This window comes from Triticum aestivum, chromosome 5D (assembly GCF_018294505.1).
Source record: "Triticum aestivum cultivar Chinese Spring chromosome 5D, IWGSC CS RefSeq v2.1, whole genome shotgun sequence".
Lineage (NCBI taxonomy): Eukaryota > Viridiplantae > Streptophyta > Magnoliopsida > Poales > Poaceae > Triticum > Triticum aestivum.
In genome coordinates, this window is record NC_057808.1 from 188,835,454 (window position 1) to 188,860,566 (window position 25,113).

The 25,113-nt window shown below is 45.6% G+C and overlaps 1 protein-coding gene across 1 annotated transcript; it reads right to left on the minus strand.

The window, feature by feature from the left end:
- Positions 1-569: 569 nt before the first annotated feature.
- Positions 570-9,607, minus strand: LOC123120397 (nuclear pore complex protein NUP1). The gene is made up of 10 exons (XM_044540378.1): positions 9,481-9,607; positions 8,439-8,870; positions 8,056-8,096; positions 7,263-7,378; positions 6,055-6,217; positions 5,290-5,562; positions 4,272-4,355; positions 2,874-3,419; positions 2,429-2,778; positions 570-2,099 (listed from the first exon to the last, which is right to left on the minus strand). Exons 1-10 carry the CDS (start codon positions 9,605-9,607, stop codon positions 887-889), a joined length of 3,345 nt encoding a protein of 1,114 aa, XP_044396313.1. The 3' UTR covers positions 570-886.
- Between the last annotated feature and the right edge of the window lie 15,506 nt (positions 9,608-25,113).

Genomic DNA, 25,113 nt, shown 5'->3' on the forward strand with positions numbered 1-25,113 from the left:
ACACAATATGATTCATGCTACAAGATGTGATATTCTGAATTAGAGTTCAACACAGGAAAATCATCCTACTGAGCTATTACCTTTTTCGATAAAGATTAGGCTAGTGCACAGTTAGGTTAGCTCTCGTATATGTGCATATCTTTCTTTTCTTTGATGCTTTCCCTCTTGTCCGCAGCGGCCGTGTTTCCTCGGCTTTGCTTTAGCAGATAGTGACATACAAGAATATTTATGCCCCATTGCAGGCAATTACCTAGTTATTAATCTAGAATTGCAAATCACAGGCAATTACCTAACTAATCTAAAAATGCAAATCATGGTTCCGGTGCAAGACACTGAACACAGGCGCCAGTTGGACCCTGTAATACGAACAATACAATTGGCGGAGGGCAACGTTAGATCAATCTCATTAAACTGGGAGGCTAAAACTCTGGACGAGATGCAACCAACAATAAGTTGTCAGTGTACTGCAACCCGCAAATCTGACCCTTCTCATTACACAGACCAAAATTGTGTTTCCCTACATGAACGATGCATGAATCGACTGAAGAAAGGTGCAAGGATCATAGGACTAAGCAGTAACAAGAACAGATACCTCAAAACATTACTTCGATATACAAATGTTTTTGTAATGGTACATCAGGGAACAAAATCATGCAACAAAATTCAGTTCAACAAAATAGACTAGAGAGAGTCCACCATAGGTACTGTGCCAAAAACGCCACGGGCAATCTCATGCCAGATCAGTCGATATCAAGTGAACAAATGTGCTGCACTACACTCGCCGATCGCCAGAGCCCTGGGAGCCATATCAATTTGCAATGTAGGCTGGTCCACAGGCCAATTTGACTGCAAGTTCCGAGCCTCAATCAACTTTGAACAGAGTAGCCTATTTCTTTCTCTTTACCTTGACAATTCTTCTGCCAGACTTGTCATTGTCACGGACAGTGCCCATTGAAAAGACACCTGACGAAGCTTGACTCTGCTGGCCAAACTGGAAAATGCCAGGTGAGGTGGTTGAGGTGGAAGCGAATTGAGTAGCTGGCGTGCTGAAAGCTGGAGTTGACAGTGAATTGCTCTGAAAGCCGCTGAAAGCTGGAGTTGACAGTGAATTGCTCTGAAAGCCAAATGGTGGGGCCGTAACAGAAAGAGTATGGTTATTCCCCACAGTCATCTGATCAGTTCCTGTACTGAAGCCAATAGTTGGGATCGTGCTACCAAATAGTGGTGTTGAGGATGGTGGATCTGGTATTGTAGGTGTGGCCGAAGTGAATGAAAATACAGCGCTAGAGGGGCTAATGGACATAGCGGAACCATTATTCGGCATGCCAAACGACGATGGAGCAGTCGTGATTGGACTGCTGCCAAATATTGGTGACACCGAGAATGCTTTACTAGACCCCAAAGCAGAAGAAGCCATAGATGGCAGAGGCAGTGGAGTAGTTGTAATCACAGAGGTCGTGCCAGAGGCAGCTACAGAGCTCAAACTGAAAGGACTAGGGCTCAGAGGTGCTGAACCAAATGGTAAGCTCCCCGTGTTTGATTCTTCCGGAGACATCATATCCGACTTACTTGCTGAACTCTGTGTGCACAATGAATTGTTATTTCCTGGTTGGGCGAACTGGTTTCCAGACAACAACGTTGATTCAGGTGAGGTTACTTTGGACTTATCCAGAGACGCGACCAAATTCACACTACCAAACTGCGGAGAGAAATTAAATGGGGCACTGCTGCTTCCTGCCTTGGATTTGTTCTGGGCAGCTAACAAACTTGCACCACCAAACTTTGGTGAGAAATTGAAAGGCGCATTGGCACTTCCAGATGTTGGTGCTCTAGCAGATTGGGAAGAGGCAGTATTTGTAGACAAAAATGGGTTGTTCGGTTTATTAGACGCCAGAACAGCAGAGGCAGTTGATTTTGATGTATGTTCTAGCCCATTACTTAAGGTTGTAGGCTTGGAACTGGCAACAGTAAATACAGGGTTACTAGTGAATGATGCAACATGTCCAGCACCCTTGGAAGAAACCGGCGGAATTTCTCCATTTAACTTCTTATTGTGCTTGTCTGAAATTGAGCTTTCTTCTGAAACTCGTTTCAAAAACCTGCAAAGACAAATAAAATAATGTCCAGGCTTCAACAATTTTTAAATAAATGGAGAGGTGAATAAACATGGCAAGCTTCAGAATTACAGACCAACAGTTTGAACATCAACTGAGCAGATACCCTTCTAACTGGAGAAGTGGAACCAAAAATGGCACGCTCAAGACTAACAAGCTAATAGTGCTCTAACATAAATGGAGGAAACAAAAGTAGCATTTCTTCATTGCAGTATCTACTTGATAACTGATGGTTGTTCCAATTTTATTAAGCAGGAAAATACAATAACACTTCAGAGTAAAAAAAATGCTTTCTAGCTCGATCAGAATCTGACCTTGGAGCACTTTCCGGGGAAGTAACTGGCACACTGGGTAGTGCAGAAGATTTGTGCTTTCCAACATGTAGTGCAGGTGGAGATGCCATAGTAGGCGTTGGAGGGGCCTGTGAGTGGGCACCCGGTGCAGCCGTGACAGGGAATGAGAAGCCATTTGATGAAGCCAGCATTTTGGTTCGTTTTATTTCACTAGATAACACCAGATTGGAAGGAGAATAGCTTCGCAAAGAGGCTGTTGGGGGATTCTCCTTATTTGTTGTTCCAGAGTTGTTAGCAGCATGTTCCTGGATTGGTGAGTAGTTTTTCTCAATTTCAATACTTCCACTGCAGTGGTCCACCTCCAGAGAATCCTACAAGAAAAACATTAATAGCTACATAATATATCTCAAAAAGGTAGCTGCAGAGTATAGAAGATAGTATCATATTTTTAGTCATATGGTCCTACCTTGGGTGAAGTAATTAATTCAGAGGATGATTTACTTTCTAGGAGGAGGGCAGAACCGTTTGACATAGCATCAACAGTCTTGCCATCTATTGCAGCTGGGATGAATGACGAAGATGATTCCAAAAGGCTGCCCTGAGATGGTATTTCCTTTCTCCGAGAAATAGAATCCTCAACATCCAGGACATTTCCATGTTTTTGCTTCGTTTCTGGTGTGCTTTCCTTCTCTGGAGGTGAAGGGACTAATGTATCAAGCTGTTTCAATATCTTTGCAGCCATCTCAGTTGATTGAGCTGGTGCTTTAACAAAACTGTTGCCACAGATACGTAGAGTGCCATCGTCAACTTCAGCCAGACGCAGACGCTTTTGAGTTTGTGTGGAGTGTTCGAAACCTTCATCCAGTTTGCTTGCATCATTACCAGGATACTCACGATAACCAGGCCATGTTTCCGAGAGTGATGATACTCTGTTATATCTTTGGTGCATTTTGCGTATGGGGCCAACAGACACAGTCTCATTGTTGAGAGCAATGTTCTTCCTCCTCAGGAACTGCTGATTTATAAATAATTACTAACAGCACAACGCAGCGTACAAAATAAGCCAGTAAGGTAGAACATCAAAGGGCACATAAATTAGATAACTTAATGGCATAACATTGGGGAAATAGCACAGTAGCCATGTAGTTCAAAACTGCCAACATAGGCTCATGAATTGAATCGCAGTTGCTATATCTGGCCCATGAACCTCATGCAAATCTCTAACAAAACCATTTTGTACAGGATGCTAGGGCTCTTAATATTTTTCGCCTATCCCACACTGATGGATTTTTATCCTTTTCACGAAAACAAATTGCTGAATGTAAATGCAATGGATGTTACTGTATTCAATGCTTATATATTGTTCAGGAACGCAAAACCAATACAAAATTAGTGTTGGAATTAAACATGTTATTGGACAATGAAGCACGGGTTAACATTATTTATGTAGAATCATGCTTGTGCCGAAATACCTGGTGTCAACTACTGACTGCAAAGATAGCATTTTAAAACCTGAATAATATCAAGAATAAATTTCACCGATTTGAAAATATAAGAGAATTTTTACATCAATATGTTGAGCTTATTTTACACAGGAAGATAGGTAGGGTGCAGTCAAGAAAATCTGAAAGCATGGTTTATGGATGTATCCTCCTGCAGCTTTAAGGGGAGGAGTTAACCGGTGATAACAATAAGCATGTACGCTTAAATTGCTGAATCCAGATTCTAAGATTTCATCTCATGGCTAATCCCTATGAAAAATTTAGAATGTAGTACAAAATCAACTCAATATAATAGCACAGAAACTAACAACCAACACAAAGTAAATATACTACAAAACAAGTTGTGCTTCACCAATGAGTACCTGCCTGCCAAATGTATGAACGCTGTTTGCAGTCTGATATGATGAAGATACAGTACCACATATGTCCCTAGAAGAAACAGGACCCTGAATAGATTGATTGAACACAAGTTAGAAAGACTAGACCTACTAGAGATGGATGTTATGCTTGAGCAAGGAAAAAATATGTTAGGCGTTTTGCCACTGCCTAACGCTTAACTCACTTAGGTGTCGCCCAGGCGTGCCTGGGCATTCTGTACGGACGCTGCACGAAATGGTTAGTGTGAAGAATGTATAGGCTGTAGTGTGGTATTCAATTCTTTCAGCTGTTCTGCAAAGTAAGTATTTCTGCCATCTTATCTCCCCTAGCACTTGACTACTACACAAGATAGAGACAACAACGCACTCGGTTTTTCTATTCATGAATCTCTTGTTGGCTGCAGTACAAATGGACCCTAGCTGAACACTTTCTAGTCTTTATTCTGGATACAGCTGCATTCTACTCAAAGCGCATATATACACAGCAAATTAGGGAGCCTTCCTCACGCCACCTCCCTCACTGCAGTGATGGCAATCAGCCACAGCAAAGCTCGATTCCTTGCCAGAATAGGTCAATTTGTCGTCAGAGTGGTTGAATCCTCGCCAGGGAGGATACATATACATACTTGCTGGGAAGGTGAAATCTGGCCGGGGAGATTGATATCTCGCCGGAGAAGGCTTATTCCTCACCGGGGGACCTTGATGGCTGATTTTTTTTTTGGACTGCCAGGTGCCAAAGCAAAGCACACCTAAGCGAGCGCCTAGGAGCGCCTTTTTTTTCCTTGCTCGAAACAAGGATAGAAATAGATATTACGTGCATTGGAACCAGACAGGACATCATTCTATGGCACGGCAGAAAGAGTAATGCATGTGGTTTCAATACTGCTCGAGGGATTGGTCAAAGGTACAATACATAATTAACTTGCACTTCCGATATTCCAAGTAATCATACCATAAGCATAAATTAATAATATACTGAATAAATAAAATGAGGAAATTAAACCTTAAAATAAGGAGATGATGACATTTTGTGTATTGCTGATTTATTTGGAGTCCTATAGTTGCTTCCAAGGCGATCAAAGGGTGTGGAAGCAGACAATCTTGAAATTCCGAGAAGTGGGGCCTTTGGAGATTTAGCTATTTGTATTGTGCCAGATTCTATTGATTTGACAGAAAGGGAGGAGGGTTCATGCAATCTAAGGCGTAACGGTGCCCCCTCTGAACATCTTGAACCCATATATGCCTTTGCAAGTTCTGCAGGTGAAGCAACTTGATCCTGCAGGAATGCATAAGGTTAAATTAATCATGTGATCAGAAGGAGAATATCAACAGTACAAGTAACAAATGCGTAACAACAACAACAACAACAACAACAAAGCCTTTAGTCCCAAACAAGTTGGGATAGGCTAGAGGTGAAACCCATAAGATCTCGCGACCAACTCATGGCTCTGGCACATGGATAGCAAGCTTCCACGCATCCCTGTCCATAGCTAGTTCTTTGGTGATACTCCAATCCTTCAGGTCTCTCTTAACAAATGCGTCAAGATATAAAAACCTATTGGGTCAATAATATGATAGAAGTATCTATTGGTAAAGTCCAAACAATGATATGTTTACTTAACTTCCAAATAGCAAATAGTAGTAGTTCCAAACTTTTAAGCAAAATCATATTATATAGTATACGGTTAATTGCAAGAAAGTCTAATTTTTCATCAGTGAGTCGGAAACCTTTGAACATTTAAAAGGACAGCATGAATTGCATACTCACAGCGATACTGTATGATTTAATGGAGAAATCAACAGGTAAGTCTCTAGATCCCTTTTCCTTCTCGGGAGACAATGTTTGTTTTATATTATTAACTTCTGACTGCATTGTATTGGATCCAACAGTTCTGGATCGCAACAACCCAGTCAAATATTCAAACTCACTCCTACAGAACATACAGACAGTTATTCCAGAGAGATCTGTTAGGGCTACATTTCAGAGATAAGCAAAACAATGTGGAACACAGAACTTAAGTCAACTTATATATTTGTAATTTACATAATGCATACGATGAAGCAGAACATGAACTCAAGTTTTAACATTAACAGATATATATGGGAATCAACAAAATAATGTGAGATTTGAATTGCATAAACAGGAAAACACATAAAGATGAATAAGAAACAAGGAATCAGAACAATAAGAAGGGAGTTAGTTCCCCGGTGTTCATGTGATAAACATAACTGGATGTTGATTCGAAACCTGCAACAACAAAATAAAACTACTACCCTATGCCACAGTTCTATGTTGATCTCCCTTTGTACAAAATGCAATAACTCCACAGTTAGGCCCAACTACTCCAGCCTCGAGGAATGATATTAAGTAACTGTCTCGTGAACTATAAGTGCACCATGCAGAAAAGGTCGTTGTAAGTACCCAAGAGAATGTAAAGAAATCTACAGAAGGATATATTCTCTGCTGTATCAGGAAAAAATAGCAATACAGATGAGGATTTGAGGAAAATGTGAAAACAGGTACGAAACATTGGCAACTATGGTGATCGGACCATACAGATAAGAAGCCAAAATTATGCACGCGTGCCACACATTGCAATTGTCCTTTACAAAGCAAATAAAGGGAACCTTCCACGTCTTGATACCAGGTATTGGCATTGAATGATACTTGTTTGCTACCAACATGACAAATATAACTTATATTATATAAGCACTTACCGCTGAGAATTCCAGTAAATCCCAACAAAATATCAAAGGAACCAGATAAGGATAACCCACAGTTCTTGATAGCGTGTTAACAGAAACATTCTTCCTCATGTACTATTAGTGCATTTCATCAGGACAAGGTGATGTGAATTTCCTACATATCATATCCTTAGCTTGCAGAACATTGAACATTTGAAAAGTTCAGAATGAACTGAGGTGAGTACCACACTAACACTGCTCAAATGATATATTAGAATATCCAATACTTGCCTTGTAAAGGTCTTCTGCTTCAACAATTCTTCAAGATCCATACTACCATTGAAACAAGAACTTAGAATGTCATCTCCATCAATGGGATAATTTTCAGGATTATCAGTAGACAGATTCTGCATGGGCAGCAATAATGCTTGGAAACTCAGGATTACAGGAAATTATAAAGTCCAATAGGCTAGAGAAGTAAAATAATTAGCAGAGGAACAGTGTAAAAGTGTAACCTTAGAACAATAAGAAAATAGAGAAATGTGTCCTAAGGTTGGGCACGCTATTAACTGGTCGAAGAAGTAATAATTAATAAATGTGTCCTTAGTTGTGCTGCCGTGCTACCAACAAACGGTAGCACCTCTAAAAAGTTTTGAAGATTTCTGAAAAAAAAATGACAATATATGTTTTTTTTTGTTTCTCTGCAGATAGATCAAATATGGATTTGAAGTTTTGTGGGATTGTAGACATATATTTTGTCATCAATATTCTAAAAAAATCATAACTTTTTGCAGGTACTACCTTGCCGGCTTGCCGTGGTAGCATAGTACCACCTAAGGTGTGGTATCACTGCTTTTTGTCTTTTGAGAACACTTGCGAAATACTGCTGAAAGATAGGTGGTTTAAAGAGCTTAAACTCGGTGTCTAGGCAAGATAAATGGTAAATTTAGTATACTAGCCATTTAAAAGAGCTTAAATTCAGCGTCTAGTCAGGATAAATGGTTAAACAGTGCACTAGTACCCAACAAAATAAAGAATATTAGAACAACGACGTGTACAGCATGGAGTTACAGAATCAGCTTACGTTAGCAGTCCCTCCTCCGTTTTCTTCTAGAATGTCGTTCTCTACATTCCAAAACCAGCTTGTGTGAGTTTGGTGGAAACCACTAACAATAAAATGAGAATTATCTCCCATATCACAGGGTAGATTGAACTAGCATCTTATTTACTGATTGCTGGTAAATAAATCGCTAATCTGATAAAAACAGTAACCATGGTTCACACCATCGACTTCACCTATCGGCCGCCATGTGCATTGGCAAGCTATGATGATAAGCTGGAAAAACTTGGATGATTTGATCTTTACAGGATGATAGAAAACACTTCGCTCTAGTCGCAGATCAGACAAGTCAAACCGCCAACACAGCTATCGGAGAATGCACGCAAACAAATCAGCAAGGCACCAACCTAAAGGCGGCGGCGGCGACGAGCAAGGAGCGTCGACCAACTCTGGTTCCGAAAGCGTAGGCGCGGCGAGCTGAGGAGGCGGCTTGCGAAACACAGAGGAGAGGAGGCGCGATGCGCCACCGGAGATGAGACGGGCGAGCCAGCCGCTCCCTTCACCGCCGTGTGACGCTGGATGAGCAGGAGCAGCCGGGCGCGCATAGGGTGACGCTGGATGAGCAGGAGCAGCCGGGCGCGCATAGGGTGACGCAGCTGCGACGCGGGAGGGAGGGCGCCTACGGATCTTGCCTCCCGTGGCGGAGCCGCCGTCGTAACCTCCCCGAGACGCCATGTTACGGCGCCGATGTGGGGCTAGGGTTTTGGAGAAGAGAAAGGGAATTCGAAGAGAGGAAGGGGTAAAATAGTGATTACTACAAGGGCTTAGAGGGTTTAAGGCTGCCAAGAAAAACTTGGTAAGTATCGACCGAGCAATAATAAAGATTCGGAAACACTAACGCCCACACGTGTGTGTTAGCCAACTCACCCATATGCCTTTATCGCCGTCCAGTTACTTTTGCACGAATTTTGATACGAAATGGCTGATTTTGCGTGCCACGTAGGACAACTCGTGTGTGGCGTGTGAGAGAGTTCGCCCGCACGCCGGTTTCCTCTCCGCGGTCAACGGTTGCCAGTCGGGGCGTGCGGTGGAATTGCCGTGGCGCCTGCACGCCACGCCCGACTGCGGTTACCGTCTACCACGTCTCGCCACTTCGCCCCCCTCCCCTCGCGGTTCCATTACTCCCTCCACTTCATTACTCCCCCAACCCACCATCCATACCAGTTCAGTCGATTGGAGGAGAAGCCGAGAGGAGAAGGCGGCGGCGGAGGCGGAAGAGTCGACGGCATTCGCGGCGGTTGGTGGGGCTCGCTGGACCGGAGCGTCTTCGCCGGAGTGCCCGCAGATTAAAGGTAATGCTCCATCCCACGCTCACATTTCTGCCTGCATTCCCCCTCCCCTATGTGCTTAATTTCCGCTCGAGATTCCTCGAGATTCCGGGGGTTTTGCGGTGCTCCGGCGTCCTCGTCGGCGGTGGAGTCCGGTGCTTGTCGTTTAGGGCGGCATTGCGCAGTTTCGACGCCGCCGCGGTGGCAGCCATGCCGGTGTGGATCGGCCTATCCGCGATGGCAGCCATGCCGGTGTGGATTGCCCATTATCCTGTCCACACGCCGGCGATTTTTTCTAGATGTTAGTTATGTATTGCTTCAGAATGATAAGGCCATCGGTGTAGGGAGTTTTTTGTTGTTAATTTTGAGGATATGATAGTTGCGAATGAACCCTAGATCTAGGTAGATGTATTTCAAAGTGTAGTATAATGGTAGCCATGGCATTTTCAGCAACTATCTTCACTGGATGGCAACTAATTTCCTGATCAACCGTGTGTCGATGTCAAAACCGGCGGATCTCGGGTAGGGGGTCCCGAACTGTGCGTGTAAGGTCGATGGTTGCAGGAGACGGGGGACACGATGTTTACCCAGGTTCGGGCCCTCTCTACGGAGGTAATACCCTACTTCCTGCTTGATTGATCTTGATGAATATGAGTATTACAAGAGTTGATCTACCACGAGATCGTAATGGCTAAACCCTAGAAGTCTAGCCTGTATGACTATGGTAATGAGTATATGCTATCCGGACTACGCCCTCCGGTTTATATAGACACCGGAGGGACCTAGGGTTACATAGAGTCGGTTACATAAGAAGGAATCTCCATATCTGGTCGCCAAGCTTGCCTTCCACGCCAAGGAGAGTCCAATCCGGACACGGGTACAGCCTTCGGCCTTCGTGTCTTCACAGCCCCTCAGTCCGGTCCATGGATAACAGGCCGGATGCCCGAGGACCCCTTAGTCCAGGACTCCCTCAGTAGCCCCTGAGCCTGGCTTCAATGACGAGGAGTTCGGCGCGCAGATCGTCTTCGGCATTGCAAGGCGGGTTCCCTTCTTTCCGAACTCCAAGATAGTCTTCGGACGCAGTGATAGTATCCGGACCTGTCACACACACCATACGCAACCACAGAGAAAATATAGTTCTACACGAATCCAATCCGCTGACAAATTTTGTAGCATGACATTGCGTCTGACCGGTCATAATTCCAAACCGTTTTCGTGTTCGACGCCCCACATCCCGAGGCGCGGTTGCCATTGGCACGTCTTGTCAAAGTAGAGATCGCGTCCCCTTATCGCGGGATTCTCATCAATGTGGGCATGGGTAACCCAATCGTGTCGTTTATACAACCCTTGGGAATAGGCGAGTTTTTAGGGCGAGTGGGGAGGCGCTTGATATTCGCGGCCTTTATAAGGGGATAAGGATTCCCTTCCTTCACCCACACCCTTTCTCTCCTTCAGTCCTTCCGCTCTTGAGCTCCAGCGCCCAAGCTTTAGCTTTTCCTTGTTTGAGAAAGCTCTCCAAACATGTCCGGATCCGGAGCTAGAGGCAAGTGGATGGCCTCCTCCGTTAAGAAGAAGGACATCACGGAGCTCCGGGAGGCCGGATATTTGGCCAAGGAGATTGCTCATCGACTTCCGGCAAAAGGGAAAATCGTCCCCACTCCCGAGCCCCATGAGAGGGTTGTGTTTCTCACACATTTTGTCCGCGGGCTGGGATTCCCTCTCCACCCGTTCGTCCGCGGACTGATGTTTTACTATGGGCTGGACTTCCATGACCTAGCTCCTAACTTCATTCTCAACATCACGGCCTTCATTGTCGTGTGCGAGGCCTTTCTCCGCATCCCACCTCATTTCGGCCTATGGCTGAAGACCTTCAATGTGAAGCCGAAGGTGGTGAGCGGTCAACAAGCAAAGTGCAGAGGCGCCATGGTGGGCAAGATGCCCAATGTTACCTGGCCCGAAGGCTCCTTCGCAGAGACGGTAAAGGGGTGGCAATCGGGGTGGTTCTACATCACCGAGCCGCGCGACGCTGACTGGGCAGCGGCCCCCGAATTTCGATCTGGAACCCCGATGCGGCTGACCTCCTGGCAAGAGTGATAGAGGCAAAGGTGTCCCGATGTTTCGATGAGATGGTGGCTATCGTTTTCTGTGGGAGTCGACCTTGACGATCCGACTATGAACGTGCGAGACGTCGCGCCTTAGCAATCGCTAAACCAACTTCCCAGGGTTATTGACCACGCCGGAGCACGATCAACCTGACCACGAGGGCCTGTTTCCTGCGAGCAAACGAAGAACAAGCAAGAAACTAAGATTGCAATCTGGATATTGCGAATATAAGAGGAAAGCTTTATTAATGAAGTTGGGGTTCTGTGACGCCTTGGTCTGGTCGTTGAACACAAACGAAGTACGCGAAGTTGCAGCTATGGCGAACTTTTAATCTAAACAAAACCCAAAGTCTAAACGATGCCCTAGGGGCTGTATATATGGAGGAAGAGGGGGGAATTTCGTGGCCCTTGGAGGAGGGGTCCGAAACCCACCCTAACTCTTGTTTCCCCACACATACGGACTCTAAAAACAGCCTATATTGAAGTATTTCGAAATTACATGGGCCTGGCCCAAAAATAAGGTGACGCAGCACCTAGAATAGCCTCTGGACGAAAATTATGAAGTGGCATCTTGTATATTTCGTTCAAAGCTTCATGCACTCATTATGGTGGCTTCAAAGTCCTGAAATCATCACTTGAAACTCTGTTCTTGTCTCCCTTGCGCATGCCATCAACTCCATGCTTGTTCTTGCTCCAATGTTCATCCTTCTCCAAGCTAGGCCCTTCATTTGTAAGCAAAACAAATGTATCCAATTTAGGCAACATCATATTCTCATGAACATTAGAATCATTACCAAGAAACGAAAGTACCTAGTAATTTAATTGGCGTGCGCGAGCTCTAGTAACTGGTCCAGTATGTATAGTAGTAGGGGTTGTGGGTGTAACAATGGTATTGATGTCCTCATCATCCTCCCCTTCTTGAAATGAAGTCGTCCTCGACGGAAGCTCATCTTCCTCACCCAAATAAGGCTTCAAATCTGCAATGTTAAAAGTGGGACTAACCCCAAAATCTGCAGGCAGCTCAAGTTTATATGCATTATCATTTATTTTCTCTAACACCTTAAAAGGACCATCAGCACGTGGCATTAGCTTTGATTTCCGCAAATTAGGAAACCTATCCTTACGCAAATGTAACCAAACAAGATCTCCAGGTGCAAAGACAACATGTTTTCTACCCTTATCTCCAGCAAGTTTATATTTAGCATTCATACGCTCAATGTTTTCCTTAGTTAACTCATGCATTTTTAAGATCAATTCAGCACGTTGTTTAGCATCAAAATTAACCTCCTCCGAAGATGGAAGAGGCAACAAATCAATTGGTGCACGAGGTAGGAAACCATACACAATTTCAAAAGGGCACATCTTAGTAGTAGAATGCAACGAACGATTATAAGCAAATTCAATATGAGGCAAGCATTCTTCCCACATTTTTTTATTATTCTTCAAAACAGCCCTAAGCATAGTAGACAATGTTCTATTGACTACTTCAGTTTGACCATCAGTTTGGGGGTGACAAGTAGTACTAAAAAGCAGTTTAGTCCCCAACTTAGCCCATAAACATCTCCAAAAGTGACTAAGAAATTTAGTATCACGATCTGAAACAATAGTATTTGGCACACCATGCAAGCGAATAATTTCACGAAAGAACAAATCAGCAACATTAACAGCATCATCGCTTTTATGACATGGTATAAAGTGTGCCATTTTCGAGAACCTATCCACGACAACAAATATGCTATCCCTCCCCTTCTTTGTTCGAGGTAAACCTAAAACAAAGTCCATAGATATATCCTCCCAAGGAACACTAGGTACAGGCAAAGGCATATATAAACGATGAGGATTGAGTCGTGACTTAGCTTTTTGACATGTAGTGCAGCGAGCAACAAAACGCTCAACATCCCGTCTCATCTTTGGCCAAAAGAAATGTGTAGCAAGTATATCCTCCGTCTTCTTCACGCCAAAGTGTCCCATTCGTCCTCCTCCATGCGCCTCCTGCAACAACAAAAGACGAACGGAGCTAGCTGGAATGCATAGCTTGTTAGCACGAAACACAAATCCATCGTTAACGACGAACTTGTTCCATGTTCTACCTTCTTTACAATTCTGCAATATATCTTTAAATTCGGCATCATGCACATATTGATCTTTGATGGTCTCCAAACCAAATATTTTAAAGTCAAGTTGTGAAAGCATAGTATAACGACGAGACAATGCATCAGCAATAACATTTTCTTTACCCTTCTTGTGTTTAATGACATAAGGGAAAGTCTCAATGAATTCGACCCATTTAGCATGTCTACGGTTCAGTTTAGCTTGACTTTTAATGTGTTTCAAAGATTCATGATCAGAATGTATAACAAATTCTTTGGGCCACAAATAATGTTGCCATGTTTCTAAGGTCCGAACAAGAGCATATAATTCTTTATCATAAGTAGAATAGTTCAGACTAGGCCCACTCAATTTTTCAGAAAAGTATGCAACAGGTTTGCCATCTTGTAATAACACACCTCCTAATCCAATTCCACTAGCATCACATTCAAGCTCAAAAATCTTATTAAAATCAGAAAGTTGGAGTAAAGGAGCATGTGCCAACTTATCTTTCAATATCATGAAGGCTTCTTCCTCTGTGGTATCCCAAACAAAAGGCACATCCTTCTTTGTAAGCTCATTGAGAGGTGCAGCAATGGTGCTAAAATCTCGCACAAAACGCCTATAGAAACCAGCGAGTCCTAGAAAACTCCTCACTTGTGTGACCGTTTTGTGCTGCGGCCAACTCTCAATAGCTACAATCTTGGCTTTATCAACTTCAATTCCCTGTGGAGTAACAACATAGCCAAGAAAAGATACTCGGTCGGTGCAAAAGGCGCACTTCCCAAGGTTACCAAACAAACGTGCATCACGTAGAGCAATGAAAACAACACGTAAATGTTCCAAATGTTCTTCCAAAGATTTGCTATAAATCAGTATATCATCAAAATAGACTACCACAAATCATCCAATGAAAGCACGTAAAACTTCGTTCATTAGTCTCATGAAAGTACTAGGTGCATTAGTTAACCCAAAAGGCATGACTAACCACTCATATAAACCAAACTTAGATTTAAAAGTTGTTTTCCATTCATCTCCCAATTTCATACGAATTTGATGGTATCCACTACGCAAATCAACTTTGGAGAATATTGTAGAGCCACTCAATTCATCAAGCATATCATCTAGCCTAGGAATAGGATGACGATAACGAATAGTAATATTATTAATGCCTCTACAATCAGCACACATACGCGACGTACCATCCTTTTTCGGCACTAGAATAATAGGAACAACACAAGGACTAAGGGATTCGCGAATATAACCTTTGTCGAGCAGCTCCTGTACTTGACGCATAATCTCCTTCGTCTCCTCTGGATTGGTACGGTATGGTGCACGGTTGGGTAGCGATGCACCGGGAATTAAGTCAATTTGATGCTCAATCCCTCGAATAGGTGGTAATCCCGGTGGCACGTCTTGTGGGAAGACGTCAGCGAACTCCTGCAAAATGTCAGTGACAGCAGGGGGCAAAGAGGAAGGCACGTCCTCGAATGAAAATAATGCCTCTTTGCACACAAAAGCATAGCAAACAGATTTGCTAAAAACTAGCTCATCAATATCAGATTTGGTGGCAAGTAAACATGCACTTTTCAATTTAATTTCAGAAGCAACACTAGATGGTTTATTATTAGGCTTCATTTGTTGCTCAAATTCTTTTGCCACAATATGATTTTCACTCTTTTTTTCTCCTGTTTTGCTTTATTAGCTCTACGAATATCATCTTTCAAAATGGAATCAGGAGTCATAGGAAGCAAAGTAATATTTGTACCCTTATGAACAAGAGTATACTGATTGTTTCTACCATGGTGTACAGAATTTTTATCAAATTGCCATGGTCTACCAAGTAATAAGGAACATGCTTGCATAGGTACCACATCATAATCAACATAATCAGCATATGTAGAGATACCAAAATGCACACGAACAATACGTGTTACCTTAACCTTGCCGCTGTTGTTGAACCATTGGATGTAGTAAGGATGTTGATGAGGACATGACTACCTTGGATACGACCAAAAATATTGCATACATGCATATTTGTCAGGTGATTTCTAGTGCAAACTATTCAATAATCTATTTATGTTATCCAGAACAAAAATACTTCACACACTTTTGTGTTTTGTCTAATTGCAGGTGTATGAGACATTTGTACAATCCACATATGAAGATAAGGCAAAAGGAGAAGTTTAGGTTCTGTTCAAAAAGTCCTCTCACGTCACTTTTGGGCCAAGAGAAGATAGAGTCCAAGTCTCTCACGTTCTGGATTCAGATTCGGACTGCACAGACATACCTGACTCAAAACGCCAACAACTTTTTCATACGGACTCCGAATTGGGTGATTCTTTTTTTGTTGGAAACTAGATTACGTGCTCTTTCCAACCCAATTGGATTCACCTTTAAATTCGTCCGGAGCATCGAGTTATGGTCGAAACAATCTGACGTTGCACCAGAATCCGAGTCAAACTACAAGTCCAAAGGTGTTGCATCACCTCCACTTGGGCCCATGAGCCTTGTACGACCTAGGGTTGGTTTTAGGCTGCCTTGGGACGTCCTCCCACCTCCTTGGCCGCCACCCCTTGCTCCTATATAAGTAGATCCATCTAGTAGCTTTTTCCTTGGAATTTGTTTAGTTAAAAGTTAGCCATTGCAACTTCGTGTACTTCGTTGTGTCCAACGACCAGACCAAGACCGCTTACGGATTCCCACCATTATCAATACTTCATATATATTCGCAATATTCAGATTGCTTTATCATATTCTTGCTCGTTCTTCGATTGCTTGCAGGAATAGACCTTCTTGGTCAGGCTGATCGTGCTTCCGGTATCGTCAGTAACCTCAGGAGATTGGTTTAGCGATTGCTAAGGCGCAACGTCGTGCACGTTTGTAGTCGGATCGTCAAAGTCGACTCCACCAAATCGATAGTTATCATCTCATCGAAAGATCGGGACACCCTCGCCCCTATCAGATGTGGATGTGGTCTTGTGGTAAGAGATAGCTTCTCCACCATCTCCATGCTAGCCAAGTTGTTGCAGCTCCCTCCATCCATGATGACGCGAATAGAACGTTCCTTCACAACTCCCTTTGTATGGAACAAATTATGCCTCTGATTTTGCTCAGCTTGTGTAACCTGCACACTCAAAACATGTTGAGTAACTAAACATTCATACCTGTCAGCATCTTCAGCAGCCATGTATTGCGTCTCATGATCAGAATCATCTCCACCATGTTCTTCATGTGTAATAAGAGCCAAAGTCTCCTCAGCATAGTCACTAGCGGACTCATACCCACCATCCTCAGTAGCAATCATCACACGCTGAGATTTGCATTTTCTCGCAAAATGTCCTCTTCCCTTACAACGACGACAAATAATATCACTTGTGTGCCCTGTTGACGCCATGGAAGAAGAAGAGCTCTGTGCAGGCCCGGCAGGTGTGCTCTTGGCAGATAGTGGTGGTTGTGCCTGCTTTCTTGTATCACGGTTGGAGGTGGCACCTGAAGGAGGTGATGGTGCAGTGGAAGTAGATGATGCACGTGGTGTCCATGATGAAGGTCGACCTGCAGAAAAGTTAGTTCGCGCCAATGCCTGTCGATCCTGCACTTCACGTTCAGCTTTACAAGCAAGATGGAATAAACGAGTGATATTATTATAATCCTTATACTCTAGAATGGTCTGAATCTCTATATTTAATCCACCCATAAAACGTGCAAGCATAGCTTCATTCTCCTCAACAATACCACATCTAATCAAGCCAGTTTGTAATTCCTGATAATATTCTTCTACAGAATTTTTTCCTCGTCTTAAGCGCTGCAATTTTTGAAGTAATTCACGTTGATAATATGGTGGAAACCAACGAGTACGCATAGCAGTTTTCAAAGCAACCCAAGTAGCTGGAACAGGATATAATCTACAATGTTCAGACCACCAAACACATGCAAAGCTAGTGAAAGCACAAACAGCAGCAGGAACACGTCTCTCCTCAGGATATTGTAAACATGTAAATCGTTGTTCAGTTTCTAACTCCCAAGTAAGATATATATCAGGAACATATCTACCCTCAAATGGTGGAATATTCAATTTCAGTTTAGGGAGATGGTCATGATCTCGTACCTGAGGGGGAGCCCTAACATTGCCATTATTTGCATGTGGACGACCTGGTGGTTGTGGTGCTGGTGGTTGCACGTAGTTCTGATTTTGATCAACCTCATCCTCGTAATCTCGCGCATAATCATCCTCCTCCACATCAGCAGCAGGAGCCACAGAAGTATCAACAGCAGCACCAGCAGTTTGGCCAGGCTGAAGAGGGACACGACTCGCTCGGCGGAGGGCTGTTTCCCGACGTGGAGGTAGTCGTCGTCGTTGTTGTTGTTGTTGTGGCAGAGGTGCGGCAGGTGCAGCCGGTGGTGGAAGACGCGCAAGCAGTTCATTAAATCTGTTATCGAGCTTTGTTTCGAACGTCTTCTCAAGGCCAGTGATCTTCTCCATGGCCTCTTCAAAATTGTTCAGCACATCTTGCACCTGTTCAGTCATCATTTGCTGAAACTTATCATGAAGCTCCTTGTTCGTTAAGTTCTCCTGGTCAATCTCGTCGGCTTGTGATCCTGGCATGGTTAGCAGCAATAGAAACACACAAGAATATGATCCTATAGACTACTAACAAGTGGTGGCGGTGGGTGTCACAAATCCGTCAAGCAAATCTCAAATTCTTACCAGTTCTTACCCAGCAGCAGGCGGTGATCGGCAACCGATGTAGTCAAAACTCTCAAAGCTTGGATAGAGCGATTACGAGGGAGAGTCAAACACACGATGTAGATGTATGTGGAGCTGGGAAGGCTTATAATATGGTAGCAAAAAGGGTCAGCAATAATCAATTCAGAGATGCAAAGTTGAATAAACGCTCAACGACGGTACTGTGCTGGTCCTAGGCTAGACCGTACTAGAGACGCGAGCCTAGAACACTAACAAAATCACGGCGCTGCACGTAAACAAGGGAGGAGCACACTCTGAATTTTTTTTTTCACTTTTTTTCCTCTTTTTTTTTGCTCCGCAACAATTTTTTTTCGAAAAAGTCTACAAATGTCCTAAAAACTGCCTAGCCAGAATTTTCCAGACTTAGTTTTTTTTAAACTGGAACTATTTTTCTTCTGCGGATGGCTCGGAAGTTCGGAAGTCCTACTCTGTCACGACTCGGAGTATCGCGTGATTTGGCAATCGAGAACAAAGCAATAATTACTGGACTCGGACTAGGACTGGTGGCGGAGATGAATCTGGTGGAAACTCGGACTGGTGGCGGATATTTGCAGGGCGAGGGAACACGGACTGGTGGCGAATCTGTGATGGAGGTGGACTCGGATTAGCGTGATGGCGGTGGATATGTGGTATATGGAAGCGGCGATGACGATGGTGGTATATGGCAGCGGTGATGATGATGGTGGTATATGGCAACGGTGATGACAATGGTGGTATATGGCAGCGGTAATGACGATGGTGGTATATGGCAGCGGTGATGACGATGGTGCGGCGGCGGCGTGACAACTTGTGAACAGAACTCGAAACTCTAAAGTACTAGATGCTAGGACCAGCAACTTGACACGACGATGCAACCGCAAATTCAACAAAGCAAAATACTGAAAAAACTATGCAAAGGCTCAGACTGGTTCGGATATGATGAACTAACCCTAAATTTTTTTTTGGATTTTTCGTGGACTGTAGGTATGAAGAACAGACTCGATCTAAACTACGAAAAACTGTAAAATCTCACCGAGCAACCTGGCCCTGATACCACTTGATAGAGGCAAAGGTGTCCCGATGTTTCGATGAGATGGTGGCTATCGTTTTCTGTGGGAGTCGACCTTGACGATCCGACTACGAACGTGCGAGACGCCGCGCCTTAGCAATCGCTAAACCAACTTCCGAGGGTTATTGACCACGCCAGAGCACGATCAACCTGACCACGAGGGCCTGTTTCCTGCGAGCAAACGATGAACAAGCAAGAAACTAAGATTGCAATCTGGATATTGCGAATATAAGAGGAAAGCTTTATTAATGAAGTTGGGGTTCTGTGACGCCTTGGTCTGGTCGTTGAACACAAACGAAGTACGCGAAGTTGCAGCTATGGCGAACTTTTAATCTAAACAAAACCCAAAGTCTAAACGATGCCCTAGGGGCTGTATATATGGAGGAAGAGGGGGGAATTTCGTGGCCCTTGGAGGAGGGGTCCGAAACCCACCCTAACTCTTGTTTCCCCACACATACGGACTCTAAAAACAGCCTATATTGAAGTATTTCGAAATTACATGGGCCTGGCCCAAAAATAAGGTGACGCAGCACCTAGAATAGCCTCTGGACGAAATTTATGAAGTGGCATCTTGTATATTTCGTCCAAGGCTTCATGCACTCATTATGGTGGCTTCAAAGTCCTGAAATCATCACTTGAAACTCTGTTCTTGTCTCCCTTGCGCATGCCATCAACTCCATGCTTGTTCTTGCTCCAATGTTCATCCTTCTCCAAGCTAGGCCCTTCATTTGTAAGCAAAACAAATGTATCCAATTTAGGCAGCATCATATTCTCATGAACATTAGAATCATTACCAAGAAACGAAAGTACCTGGTAATTTAATTGGCGTGCGCGAGCTCTAGTAATTGGTCCAGTATGTATAGTAGCAGGGGTTGTGGGTGTAACAATGGTATTGATGTCCTCATCAAAGGGAAGGGTCTAACCTGGGGTCCCTTGGACGAGCTGACTGGACTCCAGACATGCGTCCAGAACATGATAGATAGGAAAATCAAGCTCGTCAACGTGATCCAGGTCATGCTCATTCGTCGGGGTCTTCCGTGCCAACTCCGGACTTGCTATCTGTGGGAGTACGATCCGGCCAAGCACCAGACGCTACAAGAGCTCTTCGGCACGACGCACGAAGACATCTGGAAAGTGCTCTTCAAGGCCGGCGAGACACCACTGCCCACGACCGAGGATCGCGGGCTCAACTTAAAGCGTCAGCCTAATTCGGTAAGTTGTTTCATGTTTTCAAGGCATACCCTTTACTAGCATATTTTGAGGAAAAAGCCTAAGCCTTCCTATCCATGTTTTCAGGCCTGGATCGAGGTAGCAGGGGAGATTAACTGTCCAGCTCCGCTACCCGAAGACCCCGAATTTCCATTACTGATGAAAATGCTGTTTCCAACACCTTATGAGGTGCCGGAGAAGACGGCCAAGAAAGCGGCCAAAGGGGTCCGGAGGGGCCCTCGCCGAAAAGGCGCTCCGGACGTGATGTCCGAAGGCGAAACTCGCTCTTCGTCCACCGAGGACGAGGAGGAGGAAGAGGAAGACGACTCCCCACCCGAGGTGGGGAGGAAGAAGAGAACGACCTCCACGCATCTGGAGGCGAAGGCACCCAAGAGGGGGAAAGGCTTCCCCGCAGATAACTCCGCGTGGGATGTTGACAGCACTCCGGAGCGGCCTTCCCGGGCCAAGCCTCGGGCCGCATCGTAAGTATCAAAAATCTTTATTCACGCCCGAACGTCCGTCCTTTCCGCTTTACCATATTAATATGTTTGAATCGTGTTGTTATAGTCAGGGTCGGGACAGTTCTCCGCGATCTTCATCAGAAGGTTCGCTGGACCATAAGGAGCGGGCCAGCATGTCACCTCCGTCGACCTACTCCCCTTCGGCCAAGGGTGATGATGAGGAGGCGTCCCAAAGGACCTCCTCGGGCTGGGGGAAAGCTCCGGAGATCGTCAGGGTGGCGCCCCAGGATGACTCCCGGGCCGCCGGATATACGGGGGAAAAAGCCCCTACGGAGACGGACTGTGTGGGCCGAGTTCTACTCGACCCTCGGCCGGATTCTATTCCGGAGACGTATGCGGCTCCGGAGTCCGGCAAACGGCCCTTCCCAAAAGGAGGGGGTGAGCTACCGGTGACCTCTGTCCAACCGGAGGCGCCGGATCGTCTACTGGAAGCGCTGCAAGACGCCTCCGTTGTGGATGAGCACCGTGCCCATATGGGTACAGTGATTGAAAGGGTCCAGTCCGCCAAAAACGGACTGACCGAGGCCTGCACTAGCCTTCTAGCAGGCTTTGAGGTGAGTAATGTAAGAATATCACAGAGTAGACAGTAGCCCCTGATGCTCTGTTCGGTGTCCAGAAAGGAAAAGCCGAACATTGGATCAAAAATAATTTTTGCATGAGTCTAACATAAGGTGTCTATGTGAATAAGCAGGCCTCGTTGCGGGCTGCTACCGCTCAAACCGCGGAGGTCTCCGGACTGAAGTAGAAACTGGAGCGGGCCGAGGAAGAGCTCGGCCTCGTGAAGAAGCAGCTGGAGGATAGCCAAGGTATGCAGTAACCTGCGTATATATTGAAGAATAAATTGTTCAAGCTGACTAAAGTGTCATGAACTTTATTAGGGGCCACGACCGAGGTGGCGGCCCTCAAGAAGGCGTCAGCCGAGGCCGAGGACAAAGCGGCCAAGGAACGTGCCGCGCGCGAGAAGCACGAGGCCTTGGTTAGCAAGGCCCAGCAAGAGCTCCAGGACGCCGTCGAGAAGCTCGAGTCCTTGGAGCGCGATTTTAAGACGCAAGAGTCCGAGCTTGCGAAGGCCCGTCAGAGCGCACAGGATGACCGAGCCGAAGCCCGAAGCGCCCTCCAAGAAATTCAGGCGGCCAAGGAGATTACGGCAGGTAAGTCTTTTGCTATGCAAAGCCAGTAGGCGAAGGAAACCTACCTTGTACTGACCCGAATTCGGGTTTTCCAGGGGCGTTTACGAATCTGCCGCGCAGCATATCAGATGCTGTTGAGTTTTATCGAGCCGAAGAGGGGATGTCTACGGAGAAGCTATTCTGGTCTCAATATTTTGGACCCGAACATCCGGTGCCCGTTAGCGACTAGCTGAAACAGCTGGTCGAGCTGCACAGGTCGGCTGAACTAGCCATGAAGGACCTGATAGTCCGGCTGTCGCCTGCCGAGCCTATACCCAGCAGCTACTTCGGACTTGTGAAGCGGCTCGTGAGCGCCTTCCCACGGCTCGAAGCGTGAAGCGATCGGTCTGCATTGAAGGTGCACGGATGGCATTTGCCCGCGTCAAGACGCATTGGGCGAAGCTAGATGCCAAGAAGCTGGTGACCGAGGGGCCGCCTGAGGGCAAGGAGCATCGTCGACCCGAGCTATATTTTGATAGTGTCCTGGAGGGGTCCCGCCTGGTGGCGGAGCAATGTGCGAAGGATGTTATTTTCCCATGAAAACATTCGTATTATCTTGTCCCGTAGGATGAAACAATGATGTTATGTAATATAATGCTTTTGATTTTTAAAATTTTACCTCCTGTGCGGCCGTTTATGAAATCTGAGGGTTGACCAGTCGTCGGCTTCTGCCCCCACGTAGGTAGTACGGGGGTGTTCGGGATAAATCTAAACACTCTTTACTCCACATTTTGGTCCATAAAGGAGGTGTTTAGCGCGACGAACAAGGCAATCAGACTATATGGCCTTTATCACCCTCACTTAGCCATAGGAGTTTGACAATGAAAATTTCGGCGAAGCCCCAGGTGTTCGGAAGGCCGAACTAGGGGCGCTATACACGCCTAATCGGAGAAACACCAATTCCTCGCGTAAAGCGGAAAAAATCTCTAAGGATTTGAGACCTCTCGAATAGCTGACCAGCTCTCGCCGCATCATGACAGTCAGTTTTTGGCTTTCTCTACTGAGGTGCTCGTCCGGAAGAACCGGGACACAATCGTAGTAGTTCTCCCTTTACTACCCTAGCCGATATAGCGGAACGTAAGGTAGTAAGCATAGGAGCCGGGCAACCCAACTATTGACCAAAGACATGATTCGGAGCCGATGCATATAATGCTATAAGTTCGGGGTGCCGAACTGTACTGTAGAGGTGTCCGGACTTTTGTTGTCGTAATTCGGGGTGTGATGAAGCCCCTGGCGCAGTAATACGTACCAGAGTGTACGTGTGCGACGAGTAATAAATACAGAGGAAGAAAGGGGAAGATTAAGTAAAAACTGACGCAACCCTTTATTTTTATTGTGTGATTAATACGTCGAGACGTATTTGTACGTGCAATATGATGAGCAAAAAAGGCTATTTAACATGCCAAGACCAAGTGCGAGCTGCGTGCGGGTATGTAAAACAGGTATAGCAATCGTTAACGGAGGCCACTTGGGGGTTCCCTTGTGCGCCAAAGCTCCTTGCCTCCTTGGTGTGTCCGACAGACGATTTGTCCGAAGAAATCTCGAAAAGAGAGAATTGACCTGAAATGGAAAAGAAAAGGTACGCGAATGCTGGGGTCGGTCGAGCCGCACTGTGGATCGCGAACTAGCTATGCCTCCGTCCATATTGTTTGGGCGCGTAATTATGTACGCGTGGGACGGAGGCCAAATTGCTAATCAAGCTCTTTACGAGTCGAGTTGTCCTGTTGCAGTGTAGTCTGGACCTTCTTAACGCTGTCCGGTGGCTCGGCAGCCGGATTATACTTCTGCTTGAGAAGGCCGTTCTGTACCTCTGCTGCTAGGGCGGCTGTGTGCTCCTCGGTATGGAGGGAGCGTTCCGTGTTGCCATTAATTGTTATGACGCCGCATGGACCGGGCATCTTAAGCTTGAGATAAGCGTAGTGTGGCACTGCGTTGAATCTAGCAAACGCGGTTCGTCCGAGCAGTGCGTGGTAGCCGCTGCGGAAGGGGACGATATCGAAGATTAACTCCTCGCTTCGGAAGTTGTCCGGAGAACCGAAGACCACCTCTAGCGTGACTGAGCCCGTACAACGGGCCTCTACGCCTGGTATGACTCCTTTAAAGGTAGTCCTTGTGGGTTTGATTCATGAGGGATTAATGCCCATCTTCCGCACTGTATCCTGATATAACAGGTTGAGGCTGCTACCACCGTCCATTAGGACTCGTGTTAGGTGAAATCCGTCGATGATTGGGTCAAGGACCAGTGCGGCCGATCCGCCATGACGGATAGTAGTTGGGTGATCGCGTCAATCAAAGGTGATCGGAAATGACGACCACGGATTGAATTTTGGGGCGACTGGCTCTGCCGCGTAGACGTCCCTGAGTGCGCGCTTGCGCTCCCTTTTGGGTATGTGTGTAGCATATATCATGTTCACCGTTTTGACTTGAGGGGGAAATTTCTTCTGTCGCCCAGTGTTCGGCTGCCGGGGCTCTTCGTCGTCGTCCTCGCTTTGCGATCCCGTTTCCTTACTCTCGGTATTTGACTTGCTGGCTTGCTTGAAAACCCGGCAATCTCTGTTGGTATGATTGGCTTGTTTGCCCGGGGTGCATGTATCTGGCACGGACGATCGAGTATGCGGTCCAAGCTGGATGGTCCCTCGCTGTCCCTTTTATAGGGTTTCTTTCGCTGGCCAGGCTTGGAGCCACTGAATCCGGCGTGAACTGTAGTATCATCGGTGTTATCGCCGTCACTTCGGCGTTTGTGTCTATTGCGCCGGGTCTTGCCGGTGTTGTTCTTGGCCTCGGAGGGGCCTACCTCGCTGGCTGTGTTTTTGCTACGAGCCACCCAGCTGTCCTCACCCGCGCAAAAGCGGGTCATGAGTGCTGTGAGG